The 16,779-nt window shown below is 37.1% G+C and overlaps 1 protein-coding gene across 1 annotated transcript; it reads left to right on the forward strand.

The window, feature by feature from the left end:
• Positions 1-356: 356 nt before the first annotated feature.
• On the forward strand, positions 357-15,431 carry CRLF2 (cytokine receptor like factor 2). Its single transcript, XM_068395598.1, has 8 exons — positions 357-432; positions 7,152-7,263; positions 8,006-8,178; positions 9,756-9,895; positions 10,631-10,793; positions 12,731-12,845; positions 13,883-13,967; positions 15,159-15,431. The coding sequence occupies exons 1-8, from the start codon at positions 357-359 to the stop codon at positions 15,429-15,431; spliced, it is 1,137 nt and encodes a 378-aa protein (XP_068251699.1).
• Positions 15,432-16,779: the final 1,348 nt, after the last annotated feature.

Raw genomic sequence — 16,779 nt, forward strand, 5'->3', positions numbered from 1 at the left:
GTCTTCATCCACGATATGATGTCGCCACAGCTATGCACAGCTACCTGGCCTTCCTTAGGATCAGGGCTACGGTCACCTCTGATTAATACAGCTATGAAAAGATAAAGCAAAGTGCTGACAAGAGACATACTCATATTGTGAGAAATTAATTTTATTTTCTTTAACATCATATGAAGAAGGTGTGAGTTCCAAAGTCATGCACTTCTTATTTTTTTATAGCTAGAGATATGCCAATTTTTTATTTCCTGTAGTCATTTCCTCCAGTTCCCTTCAGTCTCTGGTATAGAGTGATCAAATAGTAAAGTCCAGAGATTACAATTACTCATCTCTTCACAGCCTGTTGTGTCATTCTGACCATGAGGCTCATCTTTCAAGCATGTTCAATGATCTTCTCACTGGGTAACCTGGTGGCTTCTCAGTCACAATCTCCGGGTAAGTTCAAATCCACAGATATTTATTTAAGAAATTTATATATTAGTTAGCAATATTTCTGTGCTTACTTTACCTCATGTGTTACAATATTCAGTACTTTTTTAGTGAAGATAATCAACTAAACAGAAATTCATATCCAGCAGACATGAAAGGTGATTCTTAAAAAAACCCAATAATGTTTATGATAATAACAGATTTCTATGAATGTTTTCTGATTAAAAATCAAGGTAGAATTTGCTAAGCTTATGTCTGTTCTTTAAGCAGGACTACTTACTGTCTAAGGCACAGGTTATAACAGGGTAGATTGCATCCAAAAAAGACTAGCCTTCACATTGAACAAAGATGGATAAAACTGATTCCAGGTAAGACTTCAGTGCTCAGTATTCTGGAAGAATGAACACAATGGGAAAATATCCAGCAATATCTTGCACCTGAGAAAGCATCAATGTAAAAATACTATTAAAGAGCAAAATTAACAAAGACGGCTACCTAAATATAAGAACAACTCTATTTCATGTGTTTTTGTCTGCAATGCCATTACTTATAGTTTGAAAAAGATAAATGGATTCTTACAGAAATCAAACATAAAACCCAACAAGTAGACCAATAATCTAATCTTCACTCTTGATAATTTATCACAAGTTCCCTGCAATTTGTGTTATACAGAGAAAGAAATACTTTAAAGTTATGCTCTCATCAACCTATAAATCAGCTCTCTGTTCTGCTGTATGTACAGTAAGTACCATTTTCAGCAATGCAGCACCACCTGATTCTCCAGTGTTAATTGATCCTGAGAGTCACTGGCTCTCCTGTGAGAGGACATGACTCTTCCCTGTCCTGAGATGGCAATCACCTATAGCCATGCTGTACTGACAGCATGACTTTGTGAAACAAAGTTTGAAAATTACAGTTCTGGTTCTTATTTGATGCAAAGTGTCATGATGCCTATCAATGGTTGGTGATCTTCTGGAAAAAAACACTCAGTTTGATGGGGTATAAGAATTATGCTATAAGGATTATCCCATAAGGATTATGCCTCACCTCAAAATGTCTATAAAATCTCCCTCTTGCTGTCTTGTTCCTTTTCTTGAAAAGAGGTTTTCTATTCAGTCTCTGTCCTGTGCATTCAATTCAGCAGTCTTGTGTGCAAGGACTTGCACTTCCACCTACATGTGTTCCTATTAATGAAATGAAACTGTTCTCATGGATCAGTAGTATTAAGGGTAACTAAACACTGTAGGCTCAGATCTGGATCTTGCTCTCCAGTAGTTTCTATACAGTGTGCTGCAATATGTGGAAGTTCAACATGTGGTTACTTATCAGGTTTCACCAGTGTAAGGAAATCAAAAGTGGTTTTTCTTAGTTATGTTTCAATGAGGTTGCAACTGTTCCAGTACATACATGTTCCATTCTGTTATCTTTGCAGACTGACATTCTGACTCTCCTTTTTCTCTTTTTTGATCTGTTCCATGACATTCAGACTTTTTACAATATTCCCCTTTAATAGTATTTTTTCTCAGTAATAAACTTTGAAAAGTCGCTCGGAGGTGGAATGTACTTTCTCATATTCTTGCTCACGGTTGTGTCTGCATAATTTATTGCTCAAGGAAATTTCTTTTTTTTTTTCCCCTGTAAAAGTGCTTTCTCCACACACCATAGTGGTGTTTTCCACGCTTCTCTGTCCTGAGAAGAGTTAGGTGCTCAGCAGTGTCTGTGAGGTCAAAGACCTACCAGTCCCCATCTGGTTTTACCAGAGATACAGACTTGGCTAATTCTCCGTGGAGAATTGTCTTGCTGGAGCTTATGCTCCAGGGCACTGGTATATGTCCTACAGCACTGCAACATACTGTATACGTAGCTAGATCAGCAGGCCGTCCTCAGACAGAAGGTTGCTGCCACTCCTCTTTAGCCCAGGGACTGCCTATTCATAATATTTTTGACCTTTCCATCCACCCATTATCATAATACGAAGAATAATGGTAAATGTGTTACTTTGGTCTATTGTGTGCCTCTAGGATCATGAGCAGAAGAATGCTTTAAATAATTACAATTACTGTGGAAGAGCTGGCTGAGAACGATCCATGGTGTTACAGGTGGATTCATAAAAATTCAATCATAAAGAAAGGGAGAAAAATGGTGCCCTCTATTCTCTTTCTCTCTATCTCTTTCCTTTAACAAAAGATATGAATGATTCTTCCTCCAGAAGTATAGGTGTATAGGTTCTTTAAAAGAAAAAAAGAAAATAAACACCTTTTCAGTTAAAAGCAAAGGAAATATCATCAGAAAGAAATATCATATTTCAGATAACTTGTACGTATCCTCAGAGGATTTGATGTCAACTTAATCAAAATTTTAAAAACCTCACTTAGGCTATGCATCTTTTCCTGTTGAAATGTGAATTATGCAAATATACATGCTATGATTTGAAAAGATGCAAGCAAATATTTACTGACTATTTACACAAAACACAACTCATACCGCATTCAAAAAGGTTACAAAACTCTTGAAATTAGAAAGCACAGTAGAAAATCGCCCTGACTAGACCTCTAGAAATGCAGTCTTTAATAATAAAAAATTGGTAAAGCCTTTTCTGTCCTACATAGCTATTTAATTATGTTAAGACTGATTTCTTATGAAGGTCTTAAAAACTAGAGCACAGGAAAGAATATGTATATATCACCAGATAGTCTATTACAATTTCTGTTCCATTTCTATTAAATTGTTCTATTTATTGTTAAAAAGTATTTAATAACGTATTACCTACATTTTAGTATATAAATAACTGCAGTTACTGGAGTTTATATTTCAATATTAAAATCCCAGAGTTTCAATTCATAATATTTAGAGTTTTTGCAGAAAAAGGTTCTGATCCTAGAACGATTTATATGTGTTGTTAAGTTGATGCACTCTGAGTAATCCTGCTGAAGTCAAGTGGACTACTCAGAGTGTGCAAATTTAAGTCCATCAATAAATCACTGCAGGACTGGAGCTAAACTGATATTCTTCTCTGTCATCCAAAAAAAAAATGCATTGCCAAACCCATCTGTGTGTCTCTGAATTGCAGCCACTAATAGGTAGTATAGAGTTATCATAATATAACTGAAAAATAGAGAATAATGAGTGTTGTCCAAGGTTCAGAATGAATTGGTGACTTTTGTTGCCTTCCAACAGGCCAGTCAGATCAGACCATCAGGTTTTACTCAGTGTCCACTCCTTAATGTGTGGAAATCTCGCGTGGTCCCTATGGTTTCTTTATTATCCATCTCTAGAGCCAACCATGCCTCGACTCACCCACTGCAAGTTTGAAGAGATCGAACACCCCATTAAAGGAACATTATGGGATTCGGGATTTTGTTGCTGGTGTATTTTTTTTGCATTGGAATTGAGGGAAAATTTGGCACCCTGAAAAAGCATTTCAAGAGTTGGACTGTATGGAGAGGGAAGGATGGGTTACCACTTTACCAAAATCTTTACTTTTATTTCTCTGCTGGCAGTGTCAGGGTTATGGGATACATAGTCACAGGTTCAAGGAGCTTCCCAACCACACATCACCTATTCAATCTAAATATTGACACCATAGTTTTTCTCAGGTGTATACAAAAAGTTTGCATGAGCACATTCTGTGTACTCTCTCTCACAATTAATGAACTGTGTTAATTTCACCAATTCCCCTATAAACATAATTTTAAAAGAAAAAAGTTATTTATACTTCCCAATAAGAGAAAATTCATTCAGAAAAACTAAGCAGTACAATATTATTTTACACTCTGAACTTGGAGGGATAAAACTCATAGCATTGCAGTATTTTCCTCTTGGAGGTATTTAAATCAAGCTTTTCCTCTCCTTCTCTTCTTTTAATTGTGTTGCCTGTTTAGGTTATAAACTCCAGTTTTCCGCTTCCTTCCTTTTTTCTCTACCTGTACAGCCCTTGTGATGAAATTGACTGAGCACCTCAGAGCTATTAGAATCATTTTTCATAGCAAATTCTACAAGATCCCCCAAAACCTTTACCAATCATTTGACATCTGCAAGCACCTACTTTTCGCCAGTAAAGGTACCTCTTTGCTTTACAACTGCTTAACACTAGAAATGCAAGCAGATCTTTCACATCATGGGCCAACTGCTGCAACCTCAGAGCCGGAAAACAATGGGATCAATGCTGGGTGTTGAGCCCACTCTCCAAATAATGGAAAAAACATTTCTGTGTTTTCCAGTGAGGCTGCCCAGTTGCCCAAGACCACGTGATGGTTTTGAGCTGGCACGCTTCGTCTAGTAAGTGTCCTGGAACAGCCTGGACTGGTTGGCTATGCCCAAGATAGGACTCTCAGATACCCTCCCTTTGTTATGTCCTACCGGTGAGACTGCATGCCTCTCTGCTTAGCACATAGCCTATGTAAAATCTTTTTGTCAAGCTCAGGAAGATGTGTGTGCATAGCTCTCTGCAGAGATGTTAAGCCACCTTCTGAGATTAAACTGAAGAATTTAATTCATGTTTGACTTATAAATTGATTCAAAAACATGCCCTACAAACAGCATTTTGCCATCTGTCATTGTGTCAAACTATTGTACACATAAAAAAAAAGCATTGTAAATTAATTTTGAAATTAATTATACTTGAAAGTATGTGATTAAAAAAAACAAGTACTCTTCCTGGTTTTATTTTCATAATTGAAGCACGGACATTAGCAGTTCTTTCTCAAAGTGAAAATATGAGCAGTCAGACTAATTATCAACAAGTGGAGAGTACATATTTGGTTGCTTCTAAAGGGAATTGAAAGTATTCATTCTATACTCATACAAATGATCTCAGGACAGTACAGTATTCTCCATTCACTAACAGTTATATTCTTTTTTACAATGTTAATTTTATTTAAAGATGAAGAACATGTAATTAGACACTCAAATATGCATTAAATAAATATACTTTTAACTATCTTTATAGAAAATCTAAGTTGAAGTAATCATATGGATTTCAGTTACACTAAGCATAACACTATATACTGCACAGCACAACCGTGCTAGAACTCAGTCCACAAAAATTAAAATACATTAGCATAATTGCAGACCAAGAATCCACTGTCAAGCGCTTTGCCATCACGTTTCTTAGTTGCTTTAGTTAAAGACAAGATCATCTCTTAGACCTGCTGAGGGGGCTTGAGGAGTTAGGCAACAAGGGCAAGGTAGTCCTTTGTAACAGAGGTAGAACTGGCTGGATAAATTTCATCTTATGATAGCTTTTGAGGTTTTGAATTTCTGTTTTTGCTTCAGCATGTAATAGTACTGACTTTTCTGTTCTTCAGAAAAACACAAGATATTGAGTTTGAGAAAATACAGAACAAGCCTGCAGGCATTAATTAGGAGTTGGAAGGCTTAGTTTCAAGTCCTTCTCTTGAATAAGAACAGAATCTTTTTTACCAGAGCTGCATCAATCACATAGCAGGGACCTGCAGCTACATCTACCCAATGTCTCTTGGACTTCTGTCATAACTGTATCTGGAATGATTTTGACAAAAGAACATGTTACAACACAATTACACCTACACAAAAATATTTTTATTAATTACAGAAGTCATGAAATGCCTAGACACAGAGATATAGCCATGAAAATAGACAAAACGGTTACTTGAACCCACATTCTTAGTGTTGATTATGGAGCAAAAGATAGCAACCATAAAAAGAAGAAAGAGCTCATAAGAAATGTTTTAAATTTTTTCCACTTTAAACCCCTTCAGAAATCCAGAGTGGCATAAAATGTATACAGCAATCAAAACTAAAATCCTCTATTCTTCTGCTAGGCAGGAATATTCCAGCAAAAGTTTTTAGTGGTAGACACTTCATGTCTGGAGACAGCAGTCTGCAAATTTTACCCTCAAGTGCTTTCTTGCTGATATTCAAGATACATTTTCTTCTTCTTTATTCATTCAAGTAAACAGAATTTCACATCTTATAGAATGCAAAATAAATAATTCATCCTTCTTCTTGATATAGAACAGATTTCTAATCCTTCTACCTTCTTAATTTCTCCACTTTTCATTGTCAGATTTATCTTCAGTGTCTTATTGTAGAATCCTGATGGACACAGAATTAAAATACCTGTGTCCCTAGCAAAAGCTGTAACAAGAAGAAGATCAGGAGAGGAAATAATAGCTGAGTGCAATCAGAGGACACTAAATGATCTTGTTTGTCTGTAAGGTGGAATTGGCCAGAACTACCTAGATCAAATATACAGTACACCTACTTGTGCTGGTCTGCTCTGGGTTCTTATAGGTCTTGACCCAGTCTTGACTTGTGGTCTTAGTCCCTTGTTTCTTACAGTAAACATTTGACAGTTTACACACAGGCTCCATGTGGCATTAGTTCACAGTTTCCCTTAGCAGGAAAACATTAGCGGGTATTATGGGGAAAAGTTGGTCTCAAGGTATAGGCCCTTTGCATTACATACACGTGAACGAGTCTATACCTTTTGGCCCAGGGACGATGGGGTGCTCTCTGGTGTTGTAGTGCATGTTTCTATTTTGCTGTTTTGAAATTCTAATTTCAACCTCTCTAGGTTATTTTACTCTGTTTCCTTGCATTTTAGATACTCTTATATCTTCTTCTTTTATGATCATCTGAGTCTATTGCATACATATCTTTTAAATACTGATTGCCTACCAATGTCAAGGGATGCTTTTCATACTCACTGATGAAATCATATTCTCTGTCAATGTCTTGGGCAGGTTGGAAAGATGCCATCAGCACCACAATAATCAATTTCAACAATGAGAAGATGCAAATAACATGGGCAGCAAGAGAACTATTTCCTGGCACGAATGTGTCATTTTCTTACACGTGAGTATTGACAGTGCCTATTCTTCTCTTCTTAAAGGGTTTATTTTGGGAAGCTGAAATATCTAAGTCCATTTGAGTCTTCTGTGAACTGTACCTGAAAATGCTTTTAACATTTGTTAATCATTCAGCATGAAACTTGTTTATATTCACAACCTGCTACAGAAATGTACAAATCAATAAGCCTACTGTATAGTCAATCACAACATCATATGAAAGATTTGTCCCTCTTCTGTCATTGTGGTAGATGCTAATTACACTATTGAAAGTGTTTTTTTCCACATATATATGTGTATTTTCCTTATTAACTGATGTCATTAATTACTAAGAGAAATTTAATGTTTTGATTAAAGACAGTTATAGTGCTTGATCTTCCCCTTTCTTCCTGGATGGTATATATGAAAGAACTTTTAGCAGTACAATCTTGGAAACAGGTTCATGAAAACATCTGTGTGAGCAATTCATTCTCTTATTAGAAAACAACAACAACAACAGGAAGGAAACTTGATAATTTCAAACTGCATCAAAACCCAGGGCTGGAAGTCATTGGTGTTTGGGTAACAAATTCACTCACACCACTATGAAATTTGCCACTTCAAGAAATTCCATACACAGACTTCCCTTGTTAGGACCATTTGAAAAAGAAAAAAAAAAGAAAAAGAAATAAAAAGAACAGTAACAATAAGGAATTAACTTGTGTTAACTGGTAAGAGTGTTCCATTCGCCAATATTATTTCATTTATAGATTTGATGAAGGCAAGCATAAAGTTTGGAAGACATGTCCCACCTATTTATTGGATCAAGATTATAATTCTGGATGTTTTTTTAAGACAGAAGGACCAACCCTTGCCATCTCTATCAGGAACAGCAATGGAAGTGAAGAGCTTTTTTCTAAAAGACTAAAATCTGATTTTTATAGTAAGTATGTAAAATCACAACTACTTTGGTAGTCCTAGTGTCTTCACTGATTCTCTAGTTGTCCTTAGTTTGAGAAGAAATCAGTTATATTGATGTACAAAATGTTATTAATGTGTGTGCCCAAACCAAGCTATAGTTATTTCATGTTGATTTTAATCCCTTGCTGTCATCAGTAGTTACAAAGGCCTGTGTGCAGCTGAAGCTAAGTGAGATTACATGGGACAGTCAGATTTGCCCCAAAACACAGTTTCAAAATCTGAATGAAAATACTAAAATATATGTGTGTGCTTAGTCTAGTGCAGGCCTGCTCAATATTCATATCAGGAAAACGATTAGAAGTTGATAGTTTCTTGTCTTAGTGCTGGCTGTGTGATCTTTCTTGTATTTTCAACCATCCATTCTTTTGCCATCTTCCATGCGATGCAAGGCAGAAACTACTTCTTATCAAGGAGGCTGTCATAAAAACATCATCAGATGTCAATAGAAATTAGTTGAGTGGCTCTGGTACAGTCTGACAGAATAAAAGATGAGTCCTGCTACTAGTAGAGAGATGATGTTCCTGTGTTTATTAAATCCCTCCTGCCCCCAAATACATATTTCACATCTAGTGTGAGATTAGTTTATCAAAATCTTCTGGAATTGCACATAGTTGCAGCATTTAAAGTGGAGAGATTTTTTCTGATAAAAATCACACAGAAAATATACAATGCAGAATTATCTGAAAAAATATACACATTCCAAATACATTATTAGCATTTATTAATAGTGTTTTAGCAATAGAGATTAACCAAAAACCTGTTAAGGCATCTAACTTTGAGAATACCAATATCTGGTAAATTATGGAAAGCTGCAGCCTGATCCTCAAATTTTGTCTATTAAACATCCACTGATAGTAAAATGAATTTGAAAAAGGTTAGGTAACAAACCACAAATATCAAGGATCAGACTTAAGTCTTTAAATTAGGAAGGCAGAATTTTCATAATACAAAAAGGCAACTAGAAGGACTGAGAAAATAGGTAGCATTCTTCTCATCCCTCTATTTCCCACTACTGAAGACTAACCAGCTACATAGATCAAACCATCGCATGCTCTTCAGACCATCAGAAAACAGTGAGGGGCAGATTCAGTTGTGCACAAGTAGACACCCAGTGCTTTTTGCAGATGCCCCACCATATCCCACTCAGCCTGCAGCAGCTGCACAAGTGTGTCCTGTAGGTTTTATGGTACTGAATTTGTCAGTCTCTTTCTAGTTAAGAAGCCTCTTTCTTTCTCTTCATTGCAGGGAGTATGAGGAGAGTAGAGTCCTTCCTTAAGTACTTGCAATAGGTTCCTGACATAAGATAGTATCTACCTTTGAATGTGGCACCTTGTATGGTGAGCAGTGTCATGGTGTCGAGGTCCATTCTGATGTTTAATAGGGAAGTCGGCTACAAAAGTACATCCTCCAAGAAGAAAGTCCACCTTCTTCACTTACTGCTCAGAGAAACACGGAGAAAAGGAGGGAATAACAATAATTTTAACTGTAAAGTACTTCTTTTTAAGATACTGTAGCATAATTTGTTTCTCTTCTTCTTAGTAAAGCCCAATCGACCAGAAAATGTTACCTTTGTCTGGAAAGAGGACACTGTTACTGTAAGCTGTAATAAACCAGAGAGAGCTGTGAAGTGCCTGAGATTTGAGCTTCAATACAAAAGCAAGTTTGACAAAGACTGGCAAGTGAGTTGGACATGACATTTTAAATCAACGTTGGAAGGAGCTGGAAGTAGCATCTCCGCAGAGTGTAAAATATAGTTGTTTTCAAATTGTTCTCCCATCCTATATTTTTAAATATAACTGGTAGCAGAAAACAGTTAGATTTTTAGAATCCTGGATCCCTGCCATGCCAGAAATCATTTACTTTTTGAGTTATGTCTAGTTGCCACATAAAGAGCTGAGGACAATCTAAGGGAAAGGTCATACGTTCAGAATAGAGGAGTATTGGAAGACAAAAGCAGAAAGCAGAGTAGAGTTAAAAGAAGAGAGAAAAAAGGGAGGAAAAAACATGAAACAGAATGAAAGAAAAGACATGACAAAATTTTTATTTATTCTAAAGTTAGCTGTTAAGTATTTCTAAATATTATTTCATTGACTTAAACCTTTCCAGTCTCAAATATAACTTGTAAATATTTTGTGGATCGAAGTGTCTCTGCATATTGTAAATATGCAACTGTAACATAGTGCACTGTGTACTAGCTGTTATGACCTTCAACTCGATATCAGACAATGAGGAATGGCTATGAATAGTGAAGAGTCAGTCAAGAAACAGAATTCCTTGAAACTCAGAGAAGTGAAAATGCAGTTCTGAGGTTTTGGGTTGTCCTATCCCTTGTCCTATGTGACCATGACTGAATGTAGCATTCTGAAGCACTGTCTTGAAGACCAGAATTAACGATGATATGCCTTCCTTCTCAGTCCAGAACTTCTAAGTGTTGCAGTGTTGGAGAGCAAGGCTTTGATCCAAGGAAATGCTATTCTTTCCGTGTCAGACTGAAGAGGCTAGTACCCTACTGCAACGTAGTTAATTACAGCAGTGACTGGGAAGCAGAAACATTTTGGATGAATGGCACATTATTAGGTAAAAGCTGTGCTACATTCCTATATTGTCTGAGTACAAATGGGGAAGGGGTGACTGCAAAAGAGGCTGGGAATGTGCAGCAAATTAATGTTCCACTGTTGTGCTCCATCTGCTGTTACCAAAGAAAGTTCATGTCGATGTCTAATTGCCCATGTTTAACTCCTCTCCACTTTGTTCCTGATGGCCCATAACACTATCAATTTATGCCATAATCAGCAAAGTTAAGAGTGTCCTTACTATTTGTGTTACAATAGTGTCTAGGGTCCACCAATGACAGCAATGTGAGGCAGGGGTGAGGGGGGGCATTGTCCACATATGATATGTAGACATCAGACCTGAACCCTAAGAAAATCCTTGATGCCCCATTTTTGAAGGCAGTTTGTTTTGAAAGTACATCCAGTTGAACTACAGGATGAGACGTCATAGCAGTCTGATGCTCATGTGCTGGATTGATCAAAACAGGGAGGATGGGGGAAAAGAGATGACATGGAAGCAAAGTCAGTATCAGCACTGCTTTCGCACCAGACAGACACATTTAACTGAGTGCAATTGACCATCTTTTATGGAAACAGTATTTCTGCTGGTTATCAAAACCAAAACCCAGATTTGCTGTAGTAAAAAAAGACTGTACACCGTCCCAGCACATTCATATCGTATCAGCTAAGCAGAAAATGCAATGGGCTATTAGCTCACCTGAAGAAAATCTGTAGGCACAAAGCTGGGATGAAATCCTGGAGCATGGTATGTGCAGCCTGTGCACTAGTAGTAGCCACAGTGCTGACCTCCAGTGAAGCCTCCTCCACCATGCAAATTGTGAGCCTTTAAGCATGTCCTCAGGTGTGTTTTAAGGGCATTTGCCAGACAGCCTCTGGTCAAATGCTCCAGGTAGGGCTGTTATGTGCTCACCTCTCAGAGGTGCACAGGGAGACATTTGACCAGAGGCTGCCAGCAGGTAACTGCAAGGACAGAAAGCACAGAGGAGTCAGACTAATGGTTTGATCGCTCTGGGTGCCCCGGGATCAGACGTGACATTGGTACAGCACCTTCATTGGGGCAAGCACTTCACTTCAGGACTCTAATGAGTCATTATTGATTCCAAACCTAACATCAGAGTCATGAACAAAGCTGTGCTCAAGAGATTTCACAGACTCTGAATACCTTACTTGGGGATCACAACTTTTCTCATGGCTTTCTGGCCAGCTGAGCAAAGCAGGCAGATGGAACAGGCTGGACAGTTGCTCCCACATGAATAATCACTTTAGTTTTTATAGTATTTATGTGGAGAGCAGAAGGTCGGTAGTAGGAGGTAGAGTTTTGAGGTGGCATTACAAAAGCTGGAGGAAAAAGACTGAGAATACCAAAAAGTGAACAAATGCATTCGTTTTATTTACGTGTGTGTTAGATGATATCCTGCCACTAGTTACTTTCTGGGTATCAACACTTGTGGTTTGCTGTCTTTTTGTTTGCTGGGATGGGGGAGATGTTGTTTGTTTGTTTGTTTGTTTGTTTTACCTTGGGAAATAAGAAATTTAGGCTACATGTAAAATTGCACTTGCAGCGTTAGTGATTGTAAGTAGGTGTATGCAATATAGATCTTAGCACAAAGTTGCTGTGCCCCTGTCAATGAAATGTGATGAAGATGAGAAGAAACACACGATTCGTTCATAATGCCTTTACTCTTTGCCTGTAAGCCCACTCCTTTGTCCCGTACCAGGTCAATTTAGATAAATAAAAGCACAATTTTCTTTTGTTGCAAGGTTTGGGGAAGGATGGCTTTTCTTTTCAGTTTCAATTGAACAATGGAACTTGTCTTACTTGTTCTTAAAATCTTTTCTGTTTTTTTTCTAAAGAAAAGTCAGTGTTCTAGCATGATTAAGAATATTTACTGTTAAAGTAAAAAATAATTTTTTCACATACTTTTTTATGTTTATTCCTAGATTCATGTGATGATGATATAAAATCTCAGTCAAACACAGTAATTGTTTTAAGTTGTTTGTTGGCAGTACTTCTAATGATACTTATCCTCTTGATTCTTCTGTGTAAATGGCAGAGGTAAATATAATTTTATTGGTTACTACTAAATAACCATGTCATGAAAATAGAGCTATCATTCAGGATCAAGTCTCTCAGCACTCAAAATTCTTATTTGATAAATGAAGTCATCATGAAGATGTAGAAGTCAGTAGCTTAATTACTATTTGAGGGATAATGCATCCTGGCCTTCCAAACACCAAGGCCTTTGATTTACAAAACCAGAACAATTCTGGTAAAATACAATGTTTCAGGATAAAATTCTGTCTCTTCCACTTAATTTCTTCTCTTTTTCAGAAATCTAGTTACATCCTGAGAAGCCAATTATTTTGGTTATTTCTTCTGAAGTTATATTCTTTAGTGCAACTTTCATCAGACTCAATGTCTTTTTGCAGTAGGCTGAAGTAAGCTTGAGTGCATTCAACTTTAATAAGACTATACCAATATTTGGATTTGCAGTTGAATGACTCTATTCATGTTTAGAATCTACATTTAAGAAAAAAAAAAAAACAACCAACCAACCAAGAAAATATCTGCAAAGGCCCCAAATTTTAGCTTTTTTGGTGTGAAAAAAAAAAAAGCCAAAAATGCAGTATTTCAGAAAATGAGCTGAAAGTATAGGGGACACTGATAATCTTTTTAGATCATAAATTGAGTTTTCTCCTATACTTCTTTGTTTCAAGTTTGCATTTGTGTTCACTAAGTCAGCCAGTACAGCTGCTTGCTGCACCATCTTCCCTGTCTAGGGGACTGTAAAACTCAGACTGCTCCATAGAGCAGAATGGCCATTGCTGACTAGCTGGAAGTTTGTATAGAGTCCAGATTTTAGTAGGATGGGGTTGGCTGAAAATCCAGCAGAAAAATCACTCTTAGCCTGATGGTGTTATCATACTCTTATAACTGCTTTTTGACTTTAGAACACATTTAAAAGAAAACAAGCTTAGAGTACTGTCATGTAGAATATATTTGTGGCTACAGAATTGTGCTGAAGTAGATTTTTATATGAATGACTACACTGTAACAAAAAATCATTTTGTATTTTTCTTTCCTCTTTGCAGGCTTCAAAAATCAGTCATGCCTGCTATACCGGATCCAAAATACATATTTACTGATCTCTTCAATGATCATAATGGAAACTTCCAGGTAAACATTCCCTTCCTAGTAAGGCTGTGAACTCTACAGTGTTGAGAATAATCTGAAAGTAGCTACTGATACTTGCTCTGCACAGACATTACCACAAGCGCTCTCTGACCCAAGAGAAAAGTCCTTCCCCTCGTTGCAACATCACCAAGAGGATCCACAGAGCAAATACCAGAGCTCATACGATCAGTGTAGTGCTACTTTCGCACTGTGAAAAGACACGTGCTATAGAAAGAGACAGAGAAATTGCTGGAGAAGAATTTAAGTATGTCCAGAGGCACAGTATCCAGCAAGATGCCATTGTGGTGTTTGCATCCATTCCTGCACACTATAGCTCAGGGAGCTTACTTCAACCTGATCTTGCCCTTTATGTCTGTGAAGTACTGTGAGACTTAGTCCTGAGCCAGTGATGGCACTCATGCCTTTGGAGGCATCAGTCACAGTAGAAGCATCCTCTCTTCGCCACAGAGGTGTAGGGTCGCTAAACCTTTAGACATGAAATGGCTGTCAAATGAATAGATCACAGTTTTTGCTTTTGTTTTCTTACCTCTTCTTGAGTTCATGACATCACGTATGTGATGTACTTTTCTGTATTAATTGGGCTGTCTTTATGTTAATTATTACTAAGTTTCCTCTGAGTGGAGACGGGTCAAATATTTACATTTTCAAACTCAATGACAGTATCAAAGAGCAGTAATAATGTTTCAGTGACAAACTGAAAACTTTCTATATATAAGATAGCTTTAAACTGAAACTGAAGAAAGATATGAATGCAAATTAATGTTGAAGCTTTAATACAGAAATGCTGTGTTGGGTAAATCTCCATGTAAACTCAGTCTCAATTTAGATTAAGTCAGTGCTTGAGTAAAAGAATGTGTGAGTCTGTCAAGTAGGGAACACCAGGTAATTTACACATCCAAGGTTATCTAAAGGCCCTGATTAAATACGAAGCTGTATTTAATGTGGTCTCCATAATAAGTAGGAGTTTGTATGCATTTGTGGAATCCTGCCTGCTTTACTGCCATCCTGCCTTTCTTCCATCCCACTTGCCTATTTTTCTTCCTTTTCATCTTCTCCATTGTGGCTTATCCTGAAAAAGATGGCATTACTAAAGGAAAATCTGTGTCCGTACAGCCAGGTTTCTTTTGATTGTTATCTCAGTCCCTGCCAACATCAACATTTTCATTTTCTTAGGAATGGATAGACAAAACTGATCATGCAACGGTACAAACCAAGCTAGAATATGAAGAGACAGAGTGCATCATTGAGGCAGAAAGCCAGCAAGAAGACAAGAAGAACAGTGACAAACAGGGGCCTCAAGAAAAAATCTTCAGTTCTTCAAGAGCAGATGAAAATAATGACCCCAAAGTAGCTCAGACTGCCTGCCAAATGCCAACATCCAACACTATAGCTTCTTTTGCTGGCTTCCAGATTTTAATGAATGATGACATGTATGTGATGTTATAAAATTTGCATCATGCACGAGGTGTTAGGGAATTACATAAAAGATCATGATGAGTTTAGGGGAGTTGCTGAACAGAAAAGTTTGTCGTGAGTAGACTCACATCAGGAAAGAGAGTAGGCTGTGTTACCTGGCTTCAGGTCTGTTCTTTCCCAGCACTTATGATCACTTGGGCAGGCTCAGTGTTTGAAATAAATGCCTGATAATTTATAGAGTTAGGATTTGTTGTTCTAATTGGGGTTTATCTCTAAGACTAAACTGAGCTCCATTTTCCTGCTATGGACAGGAGAGAAAAAGAGCTCCTCCATAATACGTGTTTGCAGAGCTGTCAGTCCTTGTACTTGTGGAGTAGATAGAGCGGTGCAAACTACTGTTATTCTTGCCAAATGAAGAGAGAAAGTAAAGGGATTTTTCTGCTAATGGTCTTTGTGAGACAAAGACCAGAACGTATACTGCTAATTTTCACAGGGATGGCATACTGCTTTGCAAGCCTTAGACTAGAAGTTCTTGCTTTTGTAAGCTGCTTTTCCCATTGTGAAACTTCGTGCTGCATGGCATGCATCAAAGGATTTATAAAGAGAAAGAATAAGCCCCATGTCTAAGAACAGAAGAGTGAGGATGTACAGTATTTAGCCATATTTTATCCTGCAAGTAGTGCTGTGTAGGCAGCTTCCTCCAGAACAGTGGGGATTCATGACCCTCTTCTGAGGTCAGGTCCTGAGTATCTTATAGTCTCTGTAGGACTAAGCAACTTCTTCTAGAAAGCTGAGGTTCATTTTGAACAATATTTATATTTAACTGAGTTGCATTTATTTCAAACCGGTTTTTAGTGCAATCAGCAGCTGTAGACCGAAATTAGGACTTTTTATTCATGTTGCATATGCCAGCTTCTTATTCTCAAGCTACATTCTAAAGTTTTCTAAACATATTATCTTTAAAAATACGTTTAATTTTAAGTTTAAAATGCAATACAGTATGCAATTAAACCTCAGAAAAAGAATCTTGACTATTCTGAGTTTCCCTGTATCACTTAGGTTACGTGCTATTTGAAAGGAAATTTTGTGAAAAAGTTTAAGTGCTAAAAGCATCTATGATATGGGTAAGGTCTAGTAGATACTGTGATTATATGTTGAACTAGCTCCACTTATTTACCTGGGTATCAGTCAGCCATTAAATGACTTTATCAGTTGACTAAGCTTTGCCAATTGCATACTTCCATTGACTAATTTATAGTGTAACTTGGAAATTGCACATATCAGAAAATTACAGTGATTAGTAAAATATTTTTAATTCAGTGCTTAGAAGACTTCAACTCCAGATATCCTTGGGAATAATAAACAGTAATATGGATCA

The sequence above is a fragment of the Nyctibius grandis genome, chromosome 2 (genome assembly GCF_013368605.1).
Source record: "Nyctibius grandis isolate bNycGra1 chromosome 2, bNycGra1.pri, whole genome shotgun sequence".
In the NCBI taxonomy this organism is placed as follows: Eukaryota; Metazoa; Chordata; class Aves; order Nyctibiiformes; family Nyctibiidae; genus Nyctibius; species Nyctibius grandis.

Bases quoted from the DNA above. Each gene is read 5' to 3' on its own strand.
- CRLF2 (XM_068395598.1), top strand. From the start codon at position 357: ATGAGGCTCATCTTTCAAGCATGTTCAATGATCTTCTCACTGGGTAAC. The intron at 10,794-12,730 runs GTAAAAGCTGTG...GTTTATTCCTAG, and splicing joins GATGAATGGCACATTATTAG to ATTCATGTGATGATGATATA. The intron at 13,968-15,158 runs GTAAACATTCCC...TCATTTTCTTAG, and splicing joins ATCATAATGGAAACTTCCAG to GAATGGATAGACAAAACTGA.